Genomic DNA, 20,691 nt, shown 5'->3' with positions numbered 1-20,691 from the left:
CCTTAGTGCAAGAAGCTATGATTCAACTTCAGTAATGAAATGTATGTATGCATGTAAATTTTAAGTTTCTTCTTTTTATGGAATGTATTCTTAGGCACAGAAAGGAACAGACACTGACAGAAGAAAAAGGCTTGACAATTTAATTTGATAATTACTAAGAACAAACGATGGCTGTTACAGTTACTTGACTGAGAGTAACTCCTGAGAAAAGATGTGCCAAGGTCAGTAGACGTTAAGGCTACATCTGTTATTAGGAGACATCCTTAGGGACTGTCAGAGACATACAACATGGAAGCCCACCTCCATGTCAGCCAACCATTTGGGCTTCTAAAACCATCCAGACCTGCTGCTGGAGGTAGCCACTGGCCAGCTCACAGCGCCGAGCCATGCCTGGGAGGAGTGCTGGTTGGTGCTGCCAAACACCTTCAAGGGACACAGCACTGCAAAGCAATGCCCCAAGGTGTGCCTCGTCGCTATTTAATTTACCATGGTTTAAGTCAGATGCTGTTCTCCTCTTATTGAGAAAGCCTTCATTGACAGGGGCAAGAACTTTGCACAAAAAGGGAGTGCAAGATTTAATCCAAACAACTGCATGTCACTACTTGACGGTTCGTGCAAAACAAGAAAGTAGTTTCCAGTTCCTGTTTCCACAGGACACTAGCCTTCGTGCTTGCAAATAACTGGAACAGCTTGGTTAGCATAGTTATAGACTTATACGGGATGATCTCTGCGCTTTTATAGTACCAGCACCACTGCTGAAACGAATTAAAATAATTAGTAAAAACAACTGTTCTCACAGCTTAAGATGAACCCCTCTTGTATGACTGAGGGTAACTGGCACCCAGTGGAAAGTGGAGGAGGTATAATCCATGACTTGGGCCCAAGGTGCTGGAAATCAAGTATGACATTCAAATACTCAGCATGATCTTCATTTTTCCTCAACTGTCATGGTTGGCAATTTATTTTTTTCTTCATTTTATTACATTCAAAAAAAACAGAAAAAGATTTTAAAATGTATGGTAACATAAAATATTTGTTCCTGATCCTGTCCATTTCATCATGTCTATTCTCAGTAGACTTCCCATAAATATGTGCTTCCCCATACTTCGAAAATCATGAAATAAATTCAGTATTTGGTGAATATTTTATCTTCCAAACAACGAGAAAAAATAACTCAGAATATACTGAAATGAAACAGGTATCAGCTTTTCAAAGGACATTTGGTGATTTTTTTTTTAAATTTTAAAATCTCAAATCTCAAATAGACCATTAAAATGATGAGGTCTCCTCTGATCCTATGAAATACAGAAAAACTCCAGGTTTTCAGTACTGCATTTAGATCACTTTCAACTCATTTAGCATCTTTCTGCATATGGCCTTGCTTCCTGCAAACAAATGGCTCTGAACATTGCTACACTGCAAAGTGCTTAAAGATCAGCTGATATTAACAGTATGCAGAAATGTATCTCAAAATACATTTTTCATCTTCTGAAAAATGGCTGTTGATATAGCTAAAACTAGGAGTAATTTTCTGTGATTTGAGGAATTTTTCATAGCTGTGCATGAACGACAGCATGCATCTCCACTGCTTGCACTGTCACTTACTAATATAGCTTAAATGGAGACGAATACAGCTTGATCATTCAAGCTGATCTATATTTTTCTTTGAACTGATAGAAGCTTTTACAATTGCGTTGTTGCAACCAATATTACTTCTTTCCCTAATACAAATCACATGTCGTCTGTAATCCAATACTTTAAGCTCAGAAAATAAGCATTTTCAAATTTAGACATGTCTTTTACTTTTTGTTTCAGTTGTAGATGATTACAACATGCCAGAAAACAAAGCCAAACAAATACACAGAGCACTGGTGAGATGTTTTTATGAGGTCTGTTTTATTTTTAGTGCGAGGTAACTTTGAGAAAATTCTATGTCTGGATCCTTAATTTCCAGTAAAAGGGCATAAATATAGACTTAAATGTGATTACATTATAGCTGGAAGTTTACACATGCAAGAGTGTGGTTTCCAAAAACAAGTGCTGCTTAAGGTCCCTCCACAGTACCAGAACTGCCTAAGAAAATGCAAATCTCTTCTCACATGATATAAGAGGCATTATTAAAAGAAAGAGGCATCTGTCCTGAAGGATACTGTTCCATAAAGAGAACACTGATACAACAATCCCTAAAATATTTTAGGCCACTCATCAACATTTCTTGCAGACCAAAGCATGTCCTTGTCATCCAGCTCCAAATAAATCAAATCAAAACCTTTTCCACTTTTAGGCAGTAGCATTTTGTAAATCAGTTATTGCCTCCTGATGACCATGGATTCATGGACCACAGCAGGAGAACCCCAACACTCTGAGTGTCCAGAGGGACATAACCATGAAGGACATCATTGAGATCATTAACACAGATTATTATTTGGGTGCCTAACCAAAGAGCTCATGGGATAGCTTTTCTTCTATTATGTGCATACATATATATTTTTTTTGAGTCAGTCCTACAGAATTATTGACCTAAATTTCGAGGTTTATTCTATCAATGGCTATTCTCCAAGCTGCTTAAAGTCTTCGCAATCAAAAAAATAAGTATTTGAGTTAGGAACAAGTCAAACAGGTAGGCATATTATTTTTATAACTGAAGACCTCTGAAAAGGTATTAAATGTGGCTACCTTTTATCTTAGTGATCCCACAGTAGGTGTGGATTTATATGAAGATTCTGATGGAAGGAAAGCTATTCTTTTATGATAAAAGCCGATCTGGGATCACTCTGTAGTGAATTAGATTTTTCTACATTTTTGTCCATTAGCATCAACAATGGGCAGAGAGGCACCTTGATCATTCAGACAAAACTGCTGGACCATAAAACTACTCTCTTGTGCCGTCTTCTCTTCTGAAACTGCTCTGGGCATCTTTGTTGCCCACCGAATTCAAGCCAGGAATCCAGGCAGGGTTGCCAGCAGAGGAATGCCATCTTTTAAACGCCCAGAACAAGGGACAAGGCTTGAAGAGGCAGCTGAATCTGCCAGAACACCAGCTTCTCCTCATCGCCCGCACAATGATGGCATTGTTTGGGAAACCAGCCCACTACACTCAATCTCCCTTTCTGCAAACCCGGCTACAATGACGAGAAAAGCCAGGCCCAAAGAGCTGAGCTTTCAGTGACAGCCCTGTAACCACTTGTACCAGCTGGATAAATCCAAGCTTCTCATTTCGTATGGAATTTGTTTGCGTGCTATCTAGCAACACCCAGAAACTGGGAAGGAAATAATAAAAAAAAAAAAAAAAGGCAAAGGAAGATTTTAGAAGTCTTTAACTGAGGTCATGAAACACACAAGTAAATTCCGAAACCCGCCTTTGAAATGCCACACAGTTTACAAAATGGAAAAGTTGTAAATAAGTTGAACATTGTAAGTGTGTTGTATTTTACACATAAAAAGATAGGCTGCCTCTGGAATTTTTCTTATGGAATACAAGTGATACCATGAAGATCAATTTGGTTTTTAGATTCTAATATATACAAAGCCATTGACAGGCTACAATGTACATCAGCCTTTTGCAGCATAACACCCAGAAATGAAAAAAGCCAAGATTTTTTGTTTCTAAAACTGTTTAAATAAAATTAAAATTAAAAATAATAACAATAAAAAAAACTTACTGCTGATTTTGACTGACCAGATTGAGAAAAAACTCTTGGATTTCAACCTTTTACATGTGTCAAACTTTCAAATTCAGAAGGCAAGAAGTCAGGCACCCTAACTCTATTATCACATATGAGATTTTCAGCATGTACATACTACAGTTAGAAAGAAGAGATAGCTTAATGTTATTCAGACAGCTCCTGAACTTCCACTGTGGCTCATAGGCACATACCAAGAAATACTCCAGCCCCCAAAAAACTGAAAAGATTAGTTTATCAAAACAAGCCACAGAACAGTCTTTCTAGTGGGAGACAGTACTTAAGACTGGTCATGAGTAAAACAGAAGGATCGCTTTAAAAAGTAGGGTTTAACAAACATAAAAAGAGAAAGCATTTGGCAAAGGAGGTTAAGAGGCTACTCCCAGGTTCCTAAAACAATAAGGTCCAAGGATGACTGTGAGAAGAAGAAGGTCAAGAAAGAAGTGGAGAAGAGACCAAGCTGAAATCTAATCATCACATGAGAAGACCACACCAAAAGTCTGTCAATGAAGGCAAGAAGGTACATCCTGGGGCAAAAAGGTCAACATGTCATGTGAATTACAGTGCTGAAGACCAGAAATGATGTCTGAAAAACAGGAAGCCGTGAGATTACCAAAGCTTGGTGCTGTTGCAGAGAGAGAGATGGAAAGTTCTGTCTTCCCAAAATCTGAGTCCAAGATAGCGGTCAGACAAGCAAGAGGGCACACCAGGGAGAGATGGCAGTGGGAGAAGTCAGAGCTGGAAGTAACTCTGGAAATCATCCACTGGCAGGTGACAATTGAGGGAACTTAAAAATTTCCAGTGCAGTGGTTCCCCAATGGAGCATCACAAAATCATAATCGCCAATTACAGCTCTCCAAGGGGTCATGGCTGGAAGGGTCACCATTAAGAGCATACCCTTTATTAGCAGAATATTGCTTTTGGCTGACAGACCATTGGTCTACTACAAAATAGTTCAGCAGTTGATGCTTTTGAGACAGAAAACCGAAGAACTGATCGTCATGGAACAGCATCAGCAAATAGATAAAAGAGACACTTAAGGGGACATTAAATGAACAGTAAACAAAGTGGGAGGAGAATGTAAAGAGCCCTGAAAGACAAGAGAAGGAAAACCTGCTGAATCAAAGGCAGTAATCAACCCTAAACCTCAGAACATAAAGCTGTCCCTTTGCACCAGAAGGATACTGCTAATGACCACTGTGACGGCAGTTTCACTGAAGCTCAAAGCAGAAAGGTAAAGGAGAAGGAGACAGAGAACTAGAAGAAAACCAAGGGAGAGGCAGCACAGTAAAACCAAATGAATAGGGCCCTAATTAAGAGAGACAAATATGAGATGAGGAGAGTTTTCTGTTTGTGTTTCCCATGAGAAACAAGACTGGCATGAATTAGAAGGAATTGGTAAACAAGTCAAAAAAGAAAAAAGGAGAAGACTTGAGAAAAGAATATCAGAACAGTGGTAGGTCCAGTGCAGGAGGAAAAATGAATGAATTTCAGGTCTATCATCACAGAACAGATAGCAAATCAGGCACAGAGAGAAATGGGGAAATAAGAGTCAAGAAAGAGAAAATGGAAACAAGATCAGAGGAAAAGGCAGGGGTGGGGTGGGGTGGGGAAGAGAATTAATACTTGATTAGGATGATATTTTAGTCTAGTTTCTTAAGAAATGAACTTTTGGTAACCCAATGATAATAAGCAAGGTTGCCTCTCCCCATCCCAACATATTTTAGCCAACTGCAGTGAAATAGCAAATATAGCAATCTCCAAGAAGATTAAGTTCTTTGAAATTGCTTGGAAACGTGTGCTCAAGTAAAAGAGAAATAAGAGAGTGTTTGTTCGAGTAAAAGAGAAATAAATATATGCGGTTCTTAATGAGAAGAAAGGCTGCGACATGAATTCTTATTATTGTTCCCTATTCACCAGAGAACCAGCATGAAACTACAACACCGTACCAAGAAGCCTTCAGTGAAACTCATACTTCCTAATAAAGCAGGGTTAACCAACTGAAAGGCAGAGATCCACAGAAAATGAGACTTCCCCAGCGGCTATGCTCAATGCTCAGTGCTTATTTAAACTCACAAAGCAACTGACTAAATTTTGTATGAAGAGAAAGAGAAGCATGAAGAAAGAATTAATAGTGGGAACAGACGGTGAAAGTAGCCTTGAGTAGAGGCAGGAGCCTAGATGATTAGGAAGAGAGTAAAAGGTGGCAGCTTTCTTATGGTACAGGAGCAAGGGTAGAGCAAAGATAAAGGACCAGAAAAACAAACTGTCAGTGAAGAGGTTTCTGAGGCTACTTCTGGTGTTGTGGTCACATACTGCTGTCTGCTGTCATCCAGCACATCATTTCTGTTGACCTGAAAGCTTAGACAACTCTCAACAGCAAACATAGTACCTGACCGTCCACTCAAGGTACCACTGGTTGACTCATGTTCTTTGCCAGCTTCTTGCACTCACTAAGGAAGATGATTCAATCAGTGGAATAAATTAATTAAATCCTAGTCGAACCTGTTGAAGAGCTGGTGTCAACTAACCCAAATATTGCCAGTCTCAAGTAGTCACATTATAGATTCGGAATCCTGTTGTTTCTCATAGAGCGACAGGTTTTATATGCAATTCACCTCTCTCTCTCTTTATTTTTTTAACAGCAGCTACTGCTAAGTGCTGAATTGCCCCATATTGCAAATTAGCAAATAAGTGAACACAATTTCTTTTTGTTGTTGAATAGCAGCTACCACATTACAAGATGGATTTCTTCAGGTATTTTAACAAGTGCAGTCTTGTTTTAATTATTTACAAAAATGCTTTGCAGTATGCCAATAAAAGCCCTACAGTATATTTTAGCATATTTTTCAAAAATAATGAAGTCTTAGGAACATGTGACCTTGCTGCCACGGTCCGCAATTATGTCTGTGCATAGAGTGAGTGTGTGGGCGAGCAAATGACACCACCATTTGCGTGTTAGTATCCAAGTAAAGAATGAGATAAGATTTCCTATTTAATGAAATCAGCTCTAGCATATTCTTATCATAGATTTTGCTAACAGACACTTACATTTCAACAGCTCTGTGGCATCTAAAAGAAAAAAAATATAGACATGATGATATCCAAGCAAAACTTCGCTTCCAAAATGAGATTCTAAAACAGAGGTGAGTTTCAATAGTTACTTCCACTACCTCAGTATCTTGAGTTTATGAAATAGAGGGGAAACCAGATTCTAATCCTATAGCTTTTTGCCTAATGACACAAAGCCAGGACCATGATATTTAATGTCACTACAAAAGGCCAGTGGCATGGAAGATGTTGCAGGAAGAAAAGATAAAGTAAAAATGCCTAACAGTATCTGAAAGATATTAAATTTTATACAACTAAACCAGAAAAATACTTTTTATTAATTTTATACTTTATTACTTTTTATTAATTCTAGTAACTTTACTTTATTTACACAAATGTAGCACCTGTCACTTTTTCATCACGTATTAGGATCTTCACTGTACTAAGCATTAGGCAACTATTTTAATTTGAAGGATTAAAATCATAGATATTTTGTCTAGTTGTTAGAAAAGAACATTGTATCAGGCTACCATAACTAATAAAGATAACCATGAGACCATCTGCCCTATTACATATTTTCTTTAGCATTTTTAGCACTGCCTTCTTCCTTGCACACATGCTGTTCACTGTGTATGCACCCTTAATTATTGCTATATACACATGGTTTAGTTGACATCGCTTCTCTGATGTGTATCTCATCTTTAGATACATTCTCTTACTTTAGAACTGCATATCGTATTACTGCATCCTACGGATAGTCCATTCATACTCTGACAATCATAGCACTAGAAAGTAGCTAGCAGATGTGCCAGCACTGTAGCCTGCCAGATTAAATTTCATGAATACCATCCTGCTAATCCTCAAACTCCCAATTTGATTTGAAATTAGTTAGAGACTATGCCAAAAATTTCCAGATAATCAGGTCCTTCTCCCACAGAAAAAGCAAGGCTCAGAGCAGACAATGACCACGTGAGTTCTCAGGGTATACCTAAAAATGGACAGTGAAGAGTCTCAAAGCATTTTCACATTTTATTTGATTATCTCTGCACATACTACCACATCCTGATTTTGGTCAATACCTATGGAATTCCCTGAAAGATATACTTTGGCAGAAGTTATGAAGGACAATAATTCCAGGCACTATTGTCATTTACTTGGCTTTACTCACGTATCAGAATTCATTCACACAAGAAAAGTACAGCTGTCTTTGTAGACAATCAAGTCACACCAAACTCCACTGCCTAGCCGCTCTCATAAATGAAATGTGTTACTATAAAAAGATGATGGCACTCACCTTACATCCCTCACAAGCACTGACACCATAGTGATATCCAGATGATTTGTCTTGACAGACAAAACAGGGCTTGTAAACACGAGGGGGTGGAAGTGGTGAAGGAGGACTTGGAACAAGTTCCTCAGAACTGGTGCTCTGAGTTTCAACTGCTACAAAAGAAAAAAGAAATATAAATGAACGATTCATGAATGAATTTCAAATAACCAATCATTTACTGTATTAAAACTATCAAACAAACCCATATCTATCTTTGTAGAATACATGTTCACTTGTCCTTCCCAGCAAAATTTGAGGGGAACTAAAGAAAGGCAAATAGTGAAAGGAATACATGGTATAGTCTCAGAAGCATATTTTAAACTAGCTGTGATGTAAAATATCATGATCCAGCTACCAAACACCACAAAAGCTTCACCTGGGCTCATATTCTGGTTTTAGCCAGCATTACAGAGTATTTCTGGAATTCCATGGGATCCACATGTGCACACTGGACGTAACCTTTAATGGGAAAGCGTTAGCGGTATGCATGTTTCCCATCTATCCCTAGACTTGGAAGAGCTCTTACATCTTTTGCCTTCATCTACAATAGGTAACACTTTCAATGTGCAATTCTGCCACAAAAAGGTGGGGAAATGCATCAGGACATATGTAAAGAGACAAAAGAATATGAACTGAAGTGAAAATTACACGAACAAGCCTTCTCTTTTTTCCATCAGTAAAAGTAGCACAACTCAGCAACACCTCCTTATCAACCCTCGGATTTGTAACATCAGGAAACCTCTCTGAGAAAAAGCTATTAGATATTATGACCCCATGTCCTTTATTGCCTTAATATTTCTGGATGGTCATTTGTTTTGAACCTGCTGAAGAGCCAGTCATCCCTTTCAGTGAGAGGACATGAAAGCTCTACGATGCGAGATAAGACGTGAACTAGATCTTTTCAAAACATCTGCATTAGTTTTCGGTGATATGCTGTCATCATTCCTCACGTTTATTGTAGATGTGCAATACATTTTCATGTTTCACCTAGCTGTTCTGCTGCTTCTCAGATAAATCCCTCTAACTTTTCAACAGATATACAGAAATGACAGAATCTGTGAACTCAGATCTATCCAGAAATATTAGGCACTATCAGCAGAGCTAAATCTCCAGAGTACTAACAGCAGGCCCTAAAGAATATTACTCAATGGAAAATCTTAGACAAGATTTACTGTACATGATATTTTTCAGATTACTGAGATGATACATTTGTATTAAAGCCATGATTCATTGTCAGCTCGTGTACTACAGAATTCACAGAGGGGATCACGGAGCACGATACAACTCCTGATTACTTGGTAGAGAAGGGCCAATTTCTGCCATTTTCGCTTGGGTTAAGCTACTATCAACTTCAAGGACACATTTTTTAGAAGAAAATAAATTCTGAAGTGAAACGTTAAAGGCACTGATTCTAAGCAAAGAAATATCTTTTCAACAGGAACAACTTACTTATATATCTAACAATAATGAGGTTTGCGTGAAAGAACAGAAAAGCAAAATAATGTATGGCTCAATAAATTGTGATTTTAAAAGAACGTCCAGAACTATACTTAACTGTTTCAGCATTAAATATGCTGAACCTTGACAAACCAAATATCTACAGCTTCCTACTGAACCAAGCAAACTTTAATGAAGTTTTTTCTTAATGAAGAAAGAAGAGAGAATGATCATTTCTTCTCAGTAGTAATTTTTGGTATTTAAGAGAGACACAGAGTGCTCCGTTATTGATTTCTGCACAGTCATCCTGCTTAAATCAATAGTCTATTAGTACTTCTAAATTAAAGTTAGATTCATCAAATGCCCTTGAGAGGCCTCAAACAGCCTGCGCATTATTTCATGCTAGCACAAGTATTACAGGGGCTTCCAATCAGTCTATGGAATGATAAAATTTTAGCTTTAAAACTCTAATATCAGCAGACAATGTGTTTCATATTAGCTCATTCAACTCTCCAGTCAGTCTGAAAGGCAGTTTTTAGGCTTCCCATGGGAAAACAAGGTTGTGTCATTCAATAAAACAACTGCACTCCTGCAATCCTTCCCTGATTTTGGTTTGGGAAAAGCAGTCTTTGAGGAATAATGCCGATACACTTCAGTATTTTTGTGGATTTCATTCTACACAAGCACCAGCATCCAACAGCAGTGTTCACACCGCGAGCCATATGTACAACACAGGTCTGTCAAGCACTGGCCAAGCACCAGCAACTTGGGATGCTCAAAAGAGGTTAAGCAAACAGCTCAGTTAATAAAGAAAGAAAGAAAGAGTAGGCAGCAACTGAAGATTTGAAGGTGCTGCTACGGATTTGATTTTTTTCTGGACAATTCGAAAAGATATGCACAAGTAAAAAAGCCAGTATAAACCAGAACACCTTCCCCAAAACACTCAGATGTATATGCTACTGGAAAAGCTCTATGTATTCTATGTAATAGTTGTGTCAGATGAACAACTGTCCAGAGGTTGAGTTTTTGTAGGAAAACCACGTTTGGGAACTTGCGTTCACAGGCAAAGTGTATGGAGAGCTTTCTGGAGCAGGATCCAACTCAGGTTAGACAAGCCCTACACTCCTAGCCCGGCTTCTGACTCACTAGTCTTCCTTGGATTTAGCCTTTTAAGCTCCTTATTTGAAAATACATGTACTGCAATTCAAGCTTACTGAGTTTAAAGCCCTGTTTTTGTATCACACAGGTGAAGAACAACAGCAGAACCTGTTCTCATCTATGCAGGCCTGTGTATGGAAGCTAAAAAAAAAACAGGGCGGGCGGGCACAGCTGACATTTCCATGAAGGAATTTTTAAAGTAACCTTAAAATTTCAGGAACAATTCAGTCAAAGCAACTCCTTTCAACATCCTGCTGTCTCGTCTTGCGGGATGTGACACGATTCACCTGAGAAAACAGAGCCTCCGTGCAGTCACAGGACACCTGAATGCTGCTTAAGCACACAGGGACCCTCAAACAATAGGTCATTTCACAATTCCTAAGATGTCTGAAATATTTCGAAAGGTTAGATAAAGTAGCAGATAAGGTCTTGAAAAGCACAGCGTGCTTTGTGAGAGCTAATTTACTGCCAGCTAAACCATGTTGACAGATAGAGGTATTTCACTTGGTGACCAGCTAGGAGCAGGCATTATGAAATGCCTTTCGTTTCACTAGGAACCTAGATTATTAAGCTTGTATGTTAATGCACACTTTGGACAGTGGAGTCTTAAAAGAATAAGAAGTTGTAAAGCAAATGGCATTTCCTGGATCGCCTCAAGGGAATTGTGAATACTGAGCTCAGGGTCCCTGGTGGGAAGCAGCAATTTCAGCTAATTAGGGTGAATAGCAAAGTGTTGCATTTGGTCAAAACATTCTGTTAACCCTCATTTTTGTTGGCACCAACAAGAGTCTGGATTTTTTGCCTTTTTTTTTTTTTTTTTTTATGAATTCACTGCAGGAGTGCAAGGCACACAGCTCACATACATTAGGCAGAAAGTCAAAGGAAACGCCAAAGTTCAACTAAAGTACAAGTAATTAGAACCAGATTCTCTGCTGCTTGTATGTGTGCATTTGATTGTAGAAGTTATTTATAAGCCTCCAAACATTTGAAAAAATAACTATATACTGTAGATCATTTAATTTTTATGTCTAGTCTGGAAAAAAAAGTCTGCTTTTAATCATCTTCCAGGAAAGAGCCAGGAACTGGGAAAGTGGGTCTCAATTGTTTCAATACAAATTTCTCTCTTTCATGTGCCACATAAAACTATACTATAAAATTAAATCCAAAATATCGTTGACTCAACCCCCGCCCCGTTTTTTCTTTTTTTTTTTTTTAATAAAAAACCTCTTTGAATTTGTCATGCTTAAATAGTTTGCATTGTTACAAGTTTTTTTTTTTTTTTTTTTTTTTAAACTGTTGTTTGGAAGACAGACAAGGGGGAAAAAAAGTGCGAGAGAAAGAAAACATTATGGTGGAGCCTTGCCAGCCTTGACTTAGTAACCTGGCCATGACCCTCCAGCGAGTGTGTGTTTGACCCGGTCACACATGGCTCTGGCTGCGGACTGTTGCTGGGTTATACGGCCCAGATATTTTTACCATATACACAACAGGTGCGGATCAGAGACAACAAAAAGGCGAAAAACAAAGTCTTCACTTTGCGTGAAGACCCTGATTTTCTCCCTTTCAAAGATAACGACAAAAGCAAAGAAGTCGGGATACTATTTCAGTTATTGACATCTCCATGCTCGATCGCTGCTCTGCGCCAGGATTTACGACGGATTTGCTGCACGGAGGTTGAGTGGGCTGAGGGCAGGAAGAAAGAGGAAAAGGCTCAGGGGAAACAACACGCCAAATGTTAATCAACTTGCATTGAATTACCGAACTGTAACATCCGAACTGCTATCAAAAACCTTTCCTCACAGGGCTGGGTATGTATTGAGGTGGAGGAAGGAATGTTTTTTGTTAGCACGAGCACAGCATACCTGGATTAAAACGCAGGCTGCCGTGATAGCTCCAGATTGAGTATTGCTATCGGGATTTTCAGAAGTACTTATGAAAATATGTCCTCCATTTTAGTGTTACCTTTTTAACACTCCTGTCCCGCTAGCTGCACACATCTGTCTTAAGACCATGGTTTTACGTAAGTTATTGTATTTAATTCCTCATTACAATTTTTCCAGCTTTAATTTTAATCAAGCTATAGTTCAACTCTACAAGACTGTCTAGGTCTTAAAAGAAAAAAAAGCATGATTTGGCCTTAAAAACAAAAACAAACAAACAAAAAAAACAAACACAAACCCAAAATCAACCCTCTATGTCTTCAGGTTTGCTTTTACTATGAAAAAGGGACTTTTTCAACAAGAACAAGAAAAGACTACGCTTTATGATCTGGCTTATACTTTGGGGGTGCCCAATCCCAAGTGATCTCTTTCTGTTATTTGAAAAGCTTAAAGAGTGTCCCACAGACTTTTACTGCGCACAGTTTGGGATTCCTACAGTACGATTTCAAAAACAAGAAAACTTACACGAAGTAGAGGTTAAGGAGATCAGAAGTCCAAGCTGCAAGCCCTTACTAATGGACAAACTGCACACAAGGTCGCCTCGAAGGTGCCTCGGCCGAGGTCATTTTCAGAGCCATGCCTATGGCACAGGCTCCTGCTGCCAAAAGCTATCTCAGACAAGGTGCAAGCCCTGATACTTGGCAGAAGTCTCTAAAGCTGAAGTGCTTTTGCTGTTAGGACTTTTGTCAGTAAAAAAAAAAAAAAAAAAGCAATATGGACAGCTGGCTTCTGTCCAGCCACAGCTGGGAGAAGAGTGGGCCTGCTGAACTCTGTCCTCTGCCTCGCGAGCACAAGAAGTAGTTAAGCACACACTTTGCTCTGATATTCTTACCCTAATGAAGCTCTAACTACAAATTTGGCCGTGCTCCACTGAAGACATGCATACAACCAAGAAAGTATTTTCTTCCCCCTACCCTTCCTTCTGCATCTTGTGCATTTAGAGCAGGCTGTTTTGGGCCAGGCCATCACTTGGTCACTGCTCCACTGATGATGCATGTAGGGTCAGGATTTCCTTTCTCCAGCCATTTCACATCTTGTGTGTTTAGACTGTAGGCTATTTTGGGCAGGGTCTCAGAATAAGCTGTATGGTAACCAGCGCTGCAGGACCTTCAAGCGCTACTCCAATGCAAATAATAGGAATGATGGTGATCTTGCCAAGTCAAAAGATGTTTGAAAGAATGAACCTTGAAAAGCATCCATAACCTTGAGGGGAGTCATTACTTGCAAAGCAGGTCCTCGGTACACTTTCATTTGAACTATTTTAGCATTTCAGTGCTAAAATGCAGAGTAACTTCCAAGGAGGAGTCTGAAAAAGCAGTTTCTTTCGATTCAGCAAATGCATTTACTGCATGTATGCAAAGTCATATTTACAAACTTGAGTGCCAGAAGAAGTGTTCACGCCCCTCTACTGCATCTCCTCCAGTTCAGAGCTGGGAGCGAGGTGCATCATATTCCTTCATGCCTTTCATCAACAAAATTGCCGGGTTTCAGTTGCAAATGTGTAATGTTAACCAGCAGAGTCATGTAACAAAAGTAAGAGGAGTCAGCGGATACTGGCCTCAGCCATATGACAACAGTATAGCCCGCTGATGCCTTTGTTCCTATCAGGTGATGAAGGCCAGAACATGAATATTCAACATCTTACTACCAGCACAGATAGCAGAGCTATCCAGATTTGTTTGCTGTAAATCAGAAGCCACCAGCATCTATCATTTGTTTATCCTTTTGCTCTAGTCTAGCACTACTTCTGTTCCTCAGCAGCTTACTAACTTTTTCACTCACAGCACAGATTCATTATTCCCACAAATATCCTCTCTTAGTTGCCCAGTGGGTGGTGTTTTTTTTTTGCAATATCCTTTTCTGTTACACCACAAACAGTCTGGCCTCTTAATTAATCCATTTGTTAAGCATGCAAATTGCGTTACCTGACTTTACAGTGCCGTTCATTAACACGCTGAAGGGGGCCCACCTGCCAGCACACCTTCCCAAGCGACATTCCTGCCCAGATCACAGGTTCCTGCCCCTCTGAACGACTCTCCCCGGGCCCCTCTGCCCCTGCCGTGCACTCACAGGCACGCAGCACAGTCCGCAGTGCTCTGACCCTGCCATATTTAGCGGCATTAAAGACCCTGCTCTGTTCTACCTATCTGATCTGCGAGCACGGTCTCTGCTACTCCAGTACTTGAATATCCCACGAGCACTCGTATTTTTATCTTCATAACACCCAAGTGAGATAAGGGAAGGGCTATTCTTCTTTGGAGATGGGAAGCAGAAGCACTGACAGCCTAAGAGCTTGATTAGCCTAGGTCTTAAATTCCTAGAAAATGCAGGCAGGACCCAACTGGGATTGTCAACAGCAAACAAGAACCTAACTAACTCTAGCTCTAGCACTGTCTTCAAAACACAGCCTTACGTCTCGCCCCAAGTTACACATGGGGTACATGACAGAGCAGGGAACTTGATTAAATCTGTGCTCAGTACTTCTAACGTGGATGTTCTGAAGCATCCCCCACTTAGCAGGTCTAGGCACGCATCCCACTCAGCAGCCAGCTGCAAAACGGGCCAAGGTTAGGTGCCTCTTGTCCTCAAGAGCCATCACTGCTGATGGCAGGAGACTCGGAAGGACTGCTGGAAGGCTCATCTACTTTTTCTGATTTCTACAGCCAGCTAATAACTGACTTTCTACAAAACCACCCCACCATACAATCATTTAGACAGGAATGTCCCAACAGATGATCAGCCTGTCCTTAGAGAATCAGCATGGCTGAGGTAGGAAGGGGCCTCTGAAGCCATCTGGGCCACCCTCCTGCTCAAGCAGCACCACCTCGAGCAGGTTGCCCAGGACCATGTCCAGATGGCTTTGGAGTATCTCCAAAGAGGGAGACATCGCAACCTCTCTGGACAACCTGCTCCATTGCTCAGTCACCCTCTTAGTTTCTTGGTGTTCAGATGGCACCTCCTGTGTTTGTCTGTGCCCTTAGCCTGATTCCTCTCCTGAAGGTGACTCAGCAACACCCATGCTCATGGGTGCTGCGTCCCACACGAGCACAAGCAAGGCTAGAAACCGCCACAAAAATCTCTACACATGGCTGTACTGCCCAAGCCACTGGAGACTCACATACCACCAAGATGGAAGCCTGAATCCACCAGGACAGCAGTTAAGAAAGCTGTCTTACATATTGAGAACATCTGATCTGGAAATCACCAAAACCAAGTCTGAGTCAAATACTCAAAGGAGTAACATCTACTCCAGAGCTCCCTGGTTTGCAATGCCTGGCTCTTAAGCCCCAGCTCCACTAAAAAAACCTGGAGAAGTGTGTATGACCAATGCAGGAGATTTATGTACGCCTGACCTTTTCAAAGAAAACGATACAGTTTGGGGGGCTGGGTTTGTTAGCATTTGTATCAGCACAGCGGTTCTACATTTGGGTTTATGCGTATGAGTAGCTAGAGAGACACGTTTACACTTGAGCAAATGTGGAAGGTGGAAGCTTGCCGTGATTAATTGTGTTAGAGACGAGAACTGCGTCTGGTTATACCGGTGTTACTCTCAGGACAGACTTAATGATGCGCTAGAAACTGAGAGCAGGAGCGTCTTTCGCTAGATAAATGGTCAGGCAGACACCGCGAGGTGTTTCTGAGGGAGCTGGGGTGAAAGTAAGTGTACAGACAGGATGGCCGGAGGGTTTGGCAGGCACGGCAGAGTTTGCAGGGCAGCGGCTCATCACTTTGTATTAGGAGCCTACCTTCAAAGTGAAAAGGAAAACATGTTACATGAAAAAAATAAATCGTATGGAAAACTGAAGAAAAACATCCGAAAGATGCTAGCTCCGTGTTTTTTTCAGGTCGGTGATTTTCCGCCTGGCCACTACCATGCAGAACTCCATCCATCTTGAGTGAAATTTTCATATGACTGCAAAACTGAAAAATAGGATCTTCCTTATCAAAGAAAATCATGCTACCATTTGTGTGAATGTAGATTTTCCTTTGAAAAAGAAGTTTTCTTACAATTCAAGCCCTGTTTGTTTTACCAGTGAATTTCCAAGGTCAGATCCTCATCCGGAGCAAAGTGGCACAGGCAAAGCAGCCACACCAGTTTACAGAGGATGAGGACTCCAGCCTCTTTATTCTTTATTTATGAAAACTGAGCCTATTTCTGTGGCCTACTGATACTACCGTGGTGTCACAAATTCAGCACGCTTTCCCCATGGGATCGCTAATAAGAAAAAAGTCACGTGATGGACAAAACATTTAAAAATGAAAGAGGTGCAATTCTATTTTCAGATCTGTTTTACAGTGTCATGACTCCACCAATTCCAAAAAAGACCCTTGATTTGTAAACGTATAAATGGGAGAAAACTCAGATTGAGTCTCTTCAGTAATAAATAAAAATTGCAAGGGTAACGACATTGTTACTGTAATCGCTATACACATTCAGATATTTCACTAAGTCATAAAGTCTCCATTTATATTTATTAAATGTTTTACTGTACTTTGAGTGCTTTTCTATTATCTTCAAATCTTTTCAAGCATCCAAACAGAATAATCCCGAGTATTATACTAAAGGAATGAAGGAATTATTTTATTCTACAAAACTAGTCTCCTACTCAAGTTGGTAGTAGTTTTCAGTACTACTATATCTGCCAATTTTTTAGTTTTTTTATTTCCTATGTATTCAGCATGTTCTTATGACACTATTTATCATAACTTTTTGCTGTGGCTTGAATCCAACAAGAAAATGAGTGTTTTCATATCTTTAATCATGTACTACTATTATACAGTTGTTCAGCACCACATGGACAAAATGAAACTGTTGTGCTCTATTTGGAAACGCACTAAAACTGCCTGGCTACGCGGTGTTTTACATATAATTTTATTTCTCAAACTTTAGGACCATTAATTCAGGACATTTTCATCTTTAGGTATTTTTAGATCTTAAAATTAATAGAGTGGCTCAACAACAGCCAATTCAGCAATCAAAACTACTTCAAGAAGTACAGGAGCAGTTAAAATGCCTATCATGCCAATTAATTTGTATTACAGCCACACTGCTGGATAGCACTAATTGATTTATATACCCTCCTTTCTATTCCCATTTACAAGGGCAATTATGAACTCCATCACATATGTTTAAATGGGTTACATTAGAATAATATCTAGAAGCTGGACCGCTGAGCTTAAAGTCTTTAAGAACAGGTAAATTCTTCTTTAATGGGTATGTTATCAATCCACTGCAAACAGCCTGTAACCTTTAAGGCAGGACACAGTACTAATATTTCAATTTTCATGGGCAGTTTGGGGTTGACTCCAATGATGAGCTCAAACGCTATTTTTAATTGTTTTAAAAACTGCGTATTATAGGCAGCAATAAACACTTACAAATTAGTATTATACCAGCCACTGCTCTCTCCAAAGCATGGTTTCTATAAACAAGTTGAAACGCATACATCTGTAAATAATAAGTATAAGTATGCTGAATTTAATGAATAAGGGCACTAAAAGAAATTGAACAGTAGGGGTTCAGCAATTAGAGTAACTGCCCATTTTATTAAAAATGTATTGTTTCCAGCTTTCACTTTAGAAGGCTTTTATGGCTCTGCTAATTCTGAGTTTTGATTTCCTTAGAAAAGGAGGGCTCCTCTTTATTTTCCTTGACAGCCCCCTGTCACACAGTCACTTGCCTTTTTTTACAAGGCAACAGACAATTGTTAAGCTTATCTCATTGCTCGGGATCTCACTCCAGGGCCCTCGCTGCAGACTTTTTTGGCGTCATGCCGCTCAGAGGTATGTTTTTCGTTGAGTAATGAAATCTGCTGAACCAGCAACCCCCAGACAGCCTCCCCCAGCCCCTTTCTAGGGCTGGAGCTCACCAACCCTCCCGCAGAGCAGAGGGAAGAGCATGTGTCCGGCTTCCCGGCGATGCCTCTGCGAAAACAGGGCCATTTGCTGAGGCTGGCAAGGCTCGGGGCTGCGAAATGGAGCCGTGCATTTCCTCCTGCCGTGGAGCAGCAGCCTCCCGCAGAGGAGAAGGCAGCAAACCAGGAGGGAAAACCTCCTACCTTCTTGGAAAGGCAGCTTCCTACACCTAGCCCGTGTCCCAGGGAACGTCGCCCGTGCCCCCAGTACTATTGCAGGGAATCTCTGGGGCTCCTGTGCTTGTACAGATGTATTACGTTCGTGTAGCTCACCTCCCTAGTAAGTGTTAAGACTGCATAAGACTATTTTTAACACTAGCCTAATTGCACCCACATTGCTACATTGCTACAGCTGTGGGGGTTTAATTAAAACAATACATTATTTCCATTTAGACATGACATAATAACAGTGAAAAAACGGCTTTCATCACTCGGGCTTATCTGCAACAAGAAGGGCAGGCAGCCCAAATCTTAACCTTTCTGACATCCTCCAGCGCACATACACACACGGCATCTGAGACCAAAACAGGGCCAAACTCTCTTCTCCTTTGTCCCTTCAACGTGCCAGATGAGGTCGGAGCACTCCTAGGAGCAGCACACCTCAACATTTCCCATGCTGACGTTAAGAAATCTGAGTTCACATGGGATATTTAAAAACTGAGAACCACCAGTATCTTTTGAGGGATGTGCGAATAAAATACACAGGTTATCGAGCTGCAATGCTTGCCTGAACGGAATTGCAGTATTTCTGAACTGAATACCTGCTAGACAAAAGATGGTAACATAGTAAGGAAGATACCATGAAAACCTAAGCACCAGATTTCTTCTTGTAAATCGACATCCTTGTCACTGTGCCTACATAATATTTTATATCTATCTCTTTAGATGTTTATGGGTGCAATTCACTTTCCCTTGGTGCACTTAACCTGGCAAGTATCACTACGCCCTTTTCTCAGTAGGTGCAGGAGGAACAGAGAGCTGGGAAGGAGCTCGGTGTCCTAGAGCAAAGCGGTAGCAACGCTGCAGCTGTGGCTAAGAGCAGATCTCTGCCCCCTGCCTAGAGGACCAAAGATCAGTACAAGGAGGCATTCACAAGAGACTAGAGACAAGATGAGCACCGTGACTGAAGCTCGTGACTGGAGCATTTTCCAACACTGTTCTCTGACTCTCTACCTGCAGTGGATTTTCCTGTTAATCCCTCGGAGTGATGAATGCTCATAATTTTATCTCTATGTCACCTGTCAGTACAATTCTCACTTGGAAGAGAAAAAAATGTGCACACACTGTACTGCAGACAAACAGATACGTGCTAGCAGTATTTCCTAGTCACCTGTTGTTTCTTATTCAACAACTACTTTGTTTTTTTTTTTTACCCAGCTACCCTGCTCATGTTTTACAGCATTATTCCAGCCGTACAAACAAGGAAGATGTCAACTGCACTTTACACAGAATATGACATAAAGGAAATATTTCAAAAGAGGAAATACTCCAAAGAGCTGGACAAGCAGCATTCAGTCCTGATCTAGTAACAAATTCAACACCTGAAGTCCAAGAAACTTAAGACAAAGTTTATGTTTTGAAAAAGGGAAATTATTTTTTTCAAATGAGATTCAGTTCTAGAAGATCTTTGATGACTGTGGTTTAATCATTTTGCAATAATATGATTATCCGATATAATACATATGCATATAAGCATGTTTCACAAAATATGCATTCTTTATGGAAAAAACTTTTCTTGCCATACTTGAGAGATTTGGGCCACCATTTTCTGTAGAAATTAAGCTTATTTGTACAAACGCTTTTCAGTTGTCACAGTCGGAAAGACATGTTACTAAGTGTAAATTCTTTCAGTGCCATCTTCCCGAATTTGCTGAAGGACAGTTTTAGGTCTCAGCTGACACTGAAACATTTCTGAAGCCACAGCAAAACATAATTGACAATACACCAAGGCTACTCAAAAAATTGCGGACAGCGGTGAAACTGTCTGTAAGACTATCTATTTCGCTTTAAGGTCCAGAAAACCTCTGACCTACGGCACTAGTAATTCATGGAGTAACTGCGACAAGGCAGAGCAGCCATTTTAAGGGATTAGTACACTGTTAGTACAGCACAGGGTTGTTAGTTAGAAATCATTCACAGTGTAAGTTTAGTGTGCTTTTTCTTCACTTCCTTTTCTC

General features: G+C 40.2%; 1 protein-coding gene across 4 annotated transcripts in view; it reads right to left on the bottom strand.

Annotated features, from left to right (window-relative positions):
* RARB (retinoic acid receptor beta) overlaps positions 1-20,691 on the bottom strand; it is a 331,789-nt gene that overhangs the window by 59,879 nt on the left and 251,219 nt on the right. For all 4 annotated transcript variants that reach the window (XM_048076090.2, XM_048076092.2, XM_013172007.3 and 1 more), the window contains one exon: positions 8,029-8,177. In XM_048076090.2, the coding sequence (XP_047932047.1) occupies positions 8,029-8,177 (149 nt within the window). The remainder of the gene's footprint in view (positions 1-8,028; positions 8,178-20,691) is intronic.

The sequence above is a fragment of the Anser cygnoides genome, chromosome 2 (assembly GCF_040182565.1).
Source record: "Anser cygnoides isolate HZ-2024a breed goose chromosome 2, Taihu_goose_T2T_genome, whole genome shotgun sequence".
NCBI lineage: Eukaryota > Metazoa > Chordata > Aves > Anseriformes > Anatidae > Anser > Anser cygnoides.
This window is presented reverse-complemented; position numbering and strand designations above follow the sequence as displayed.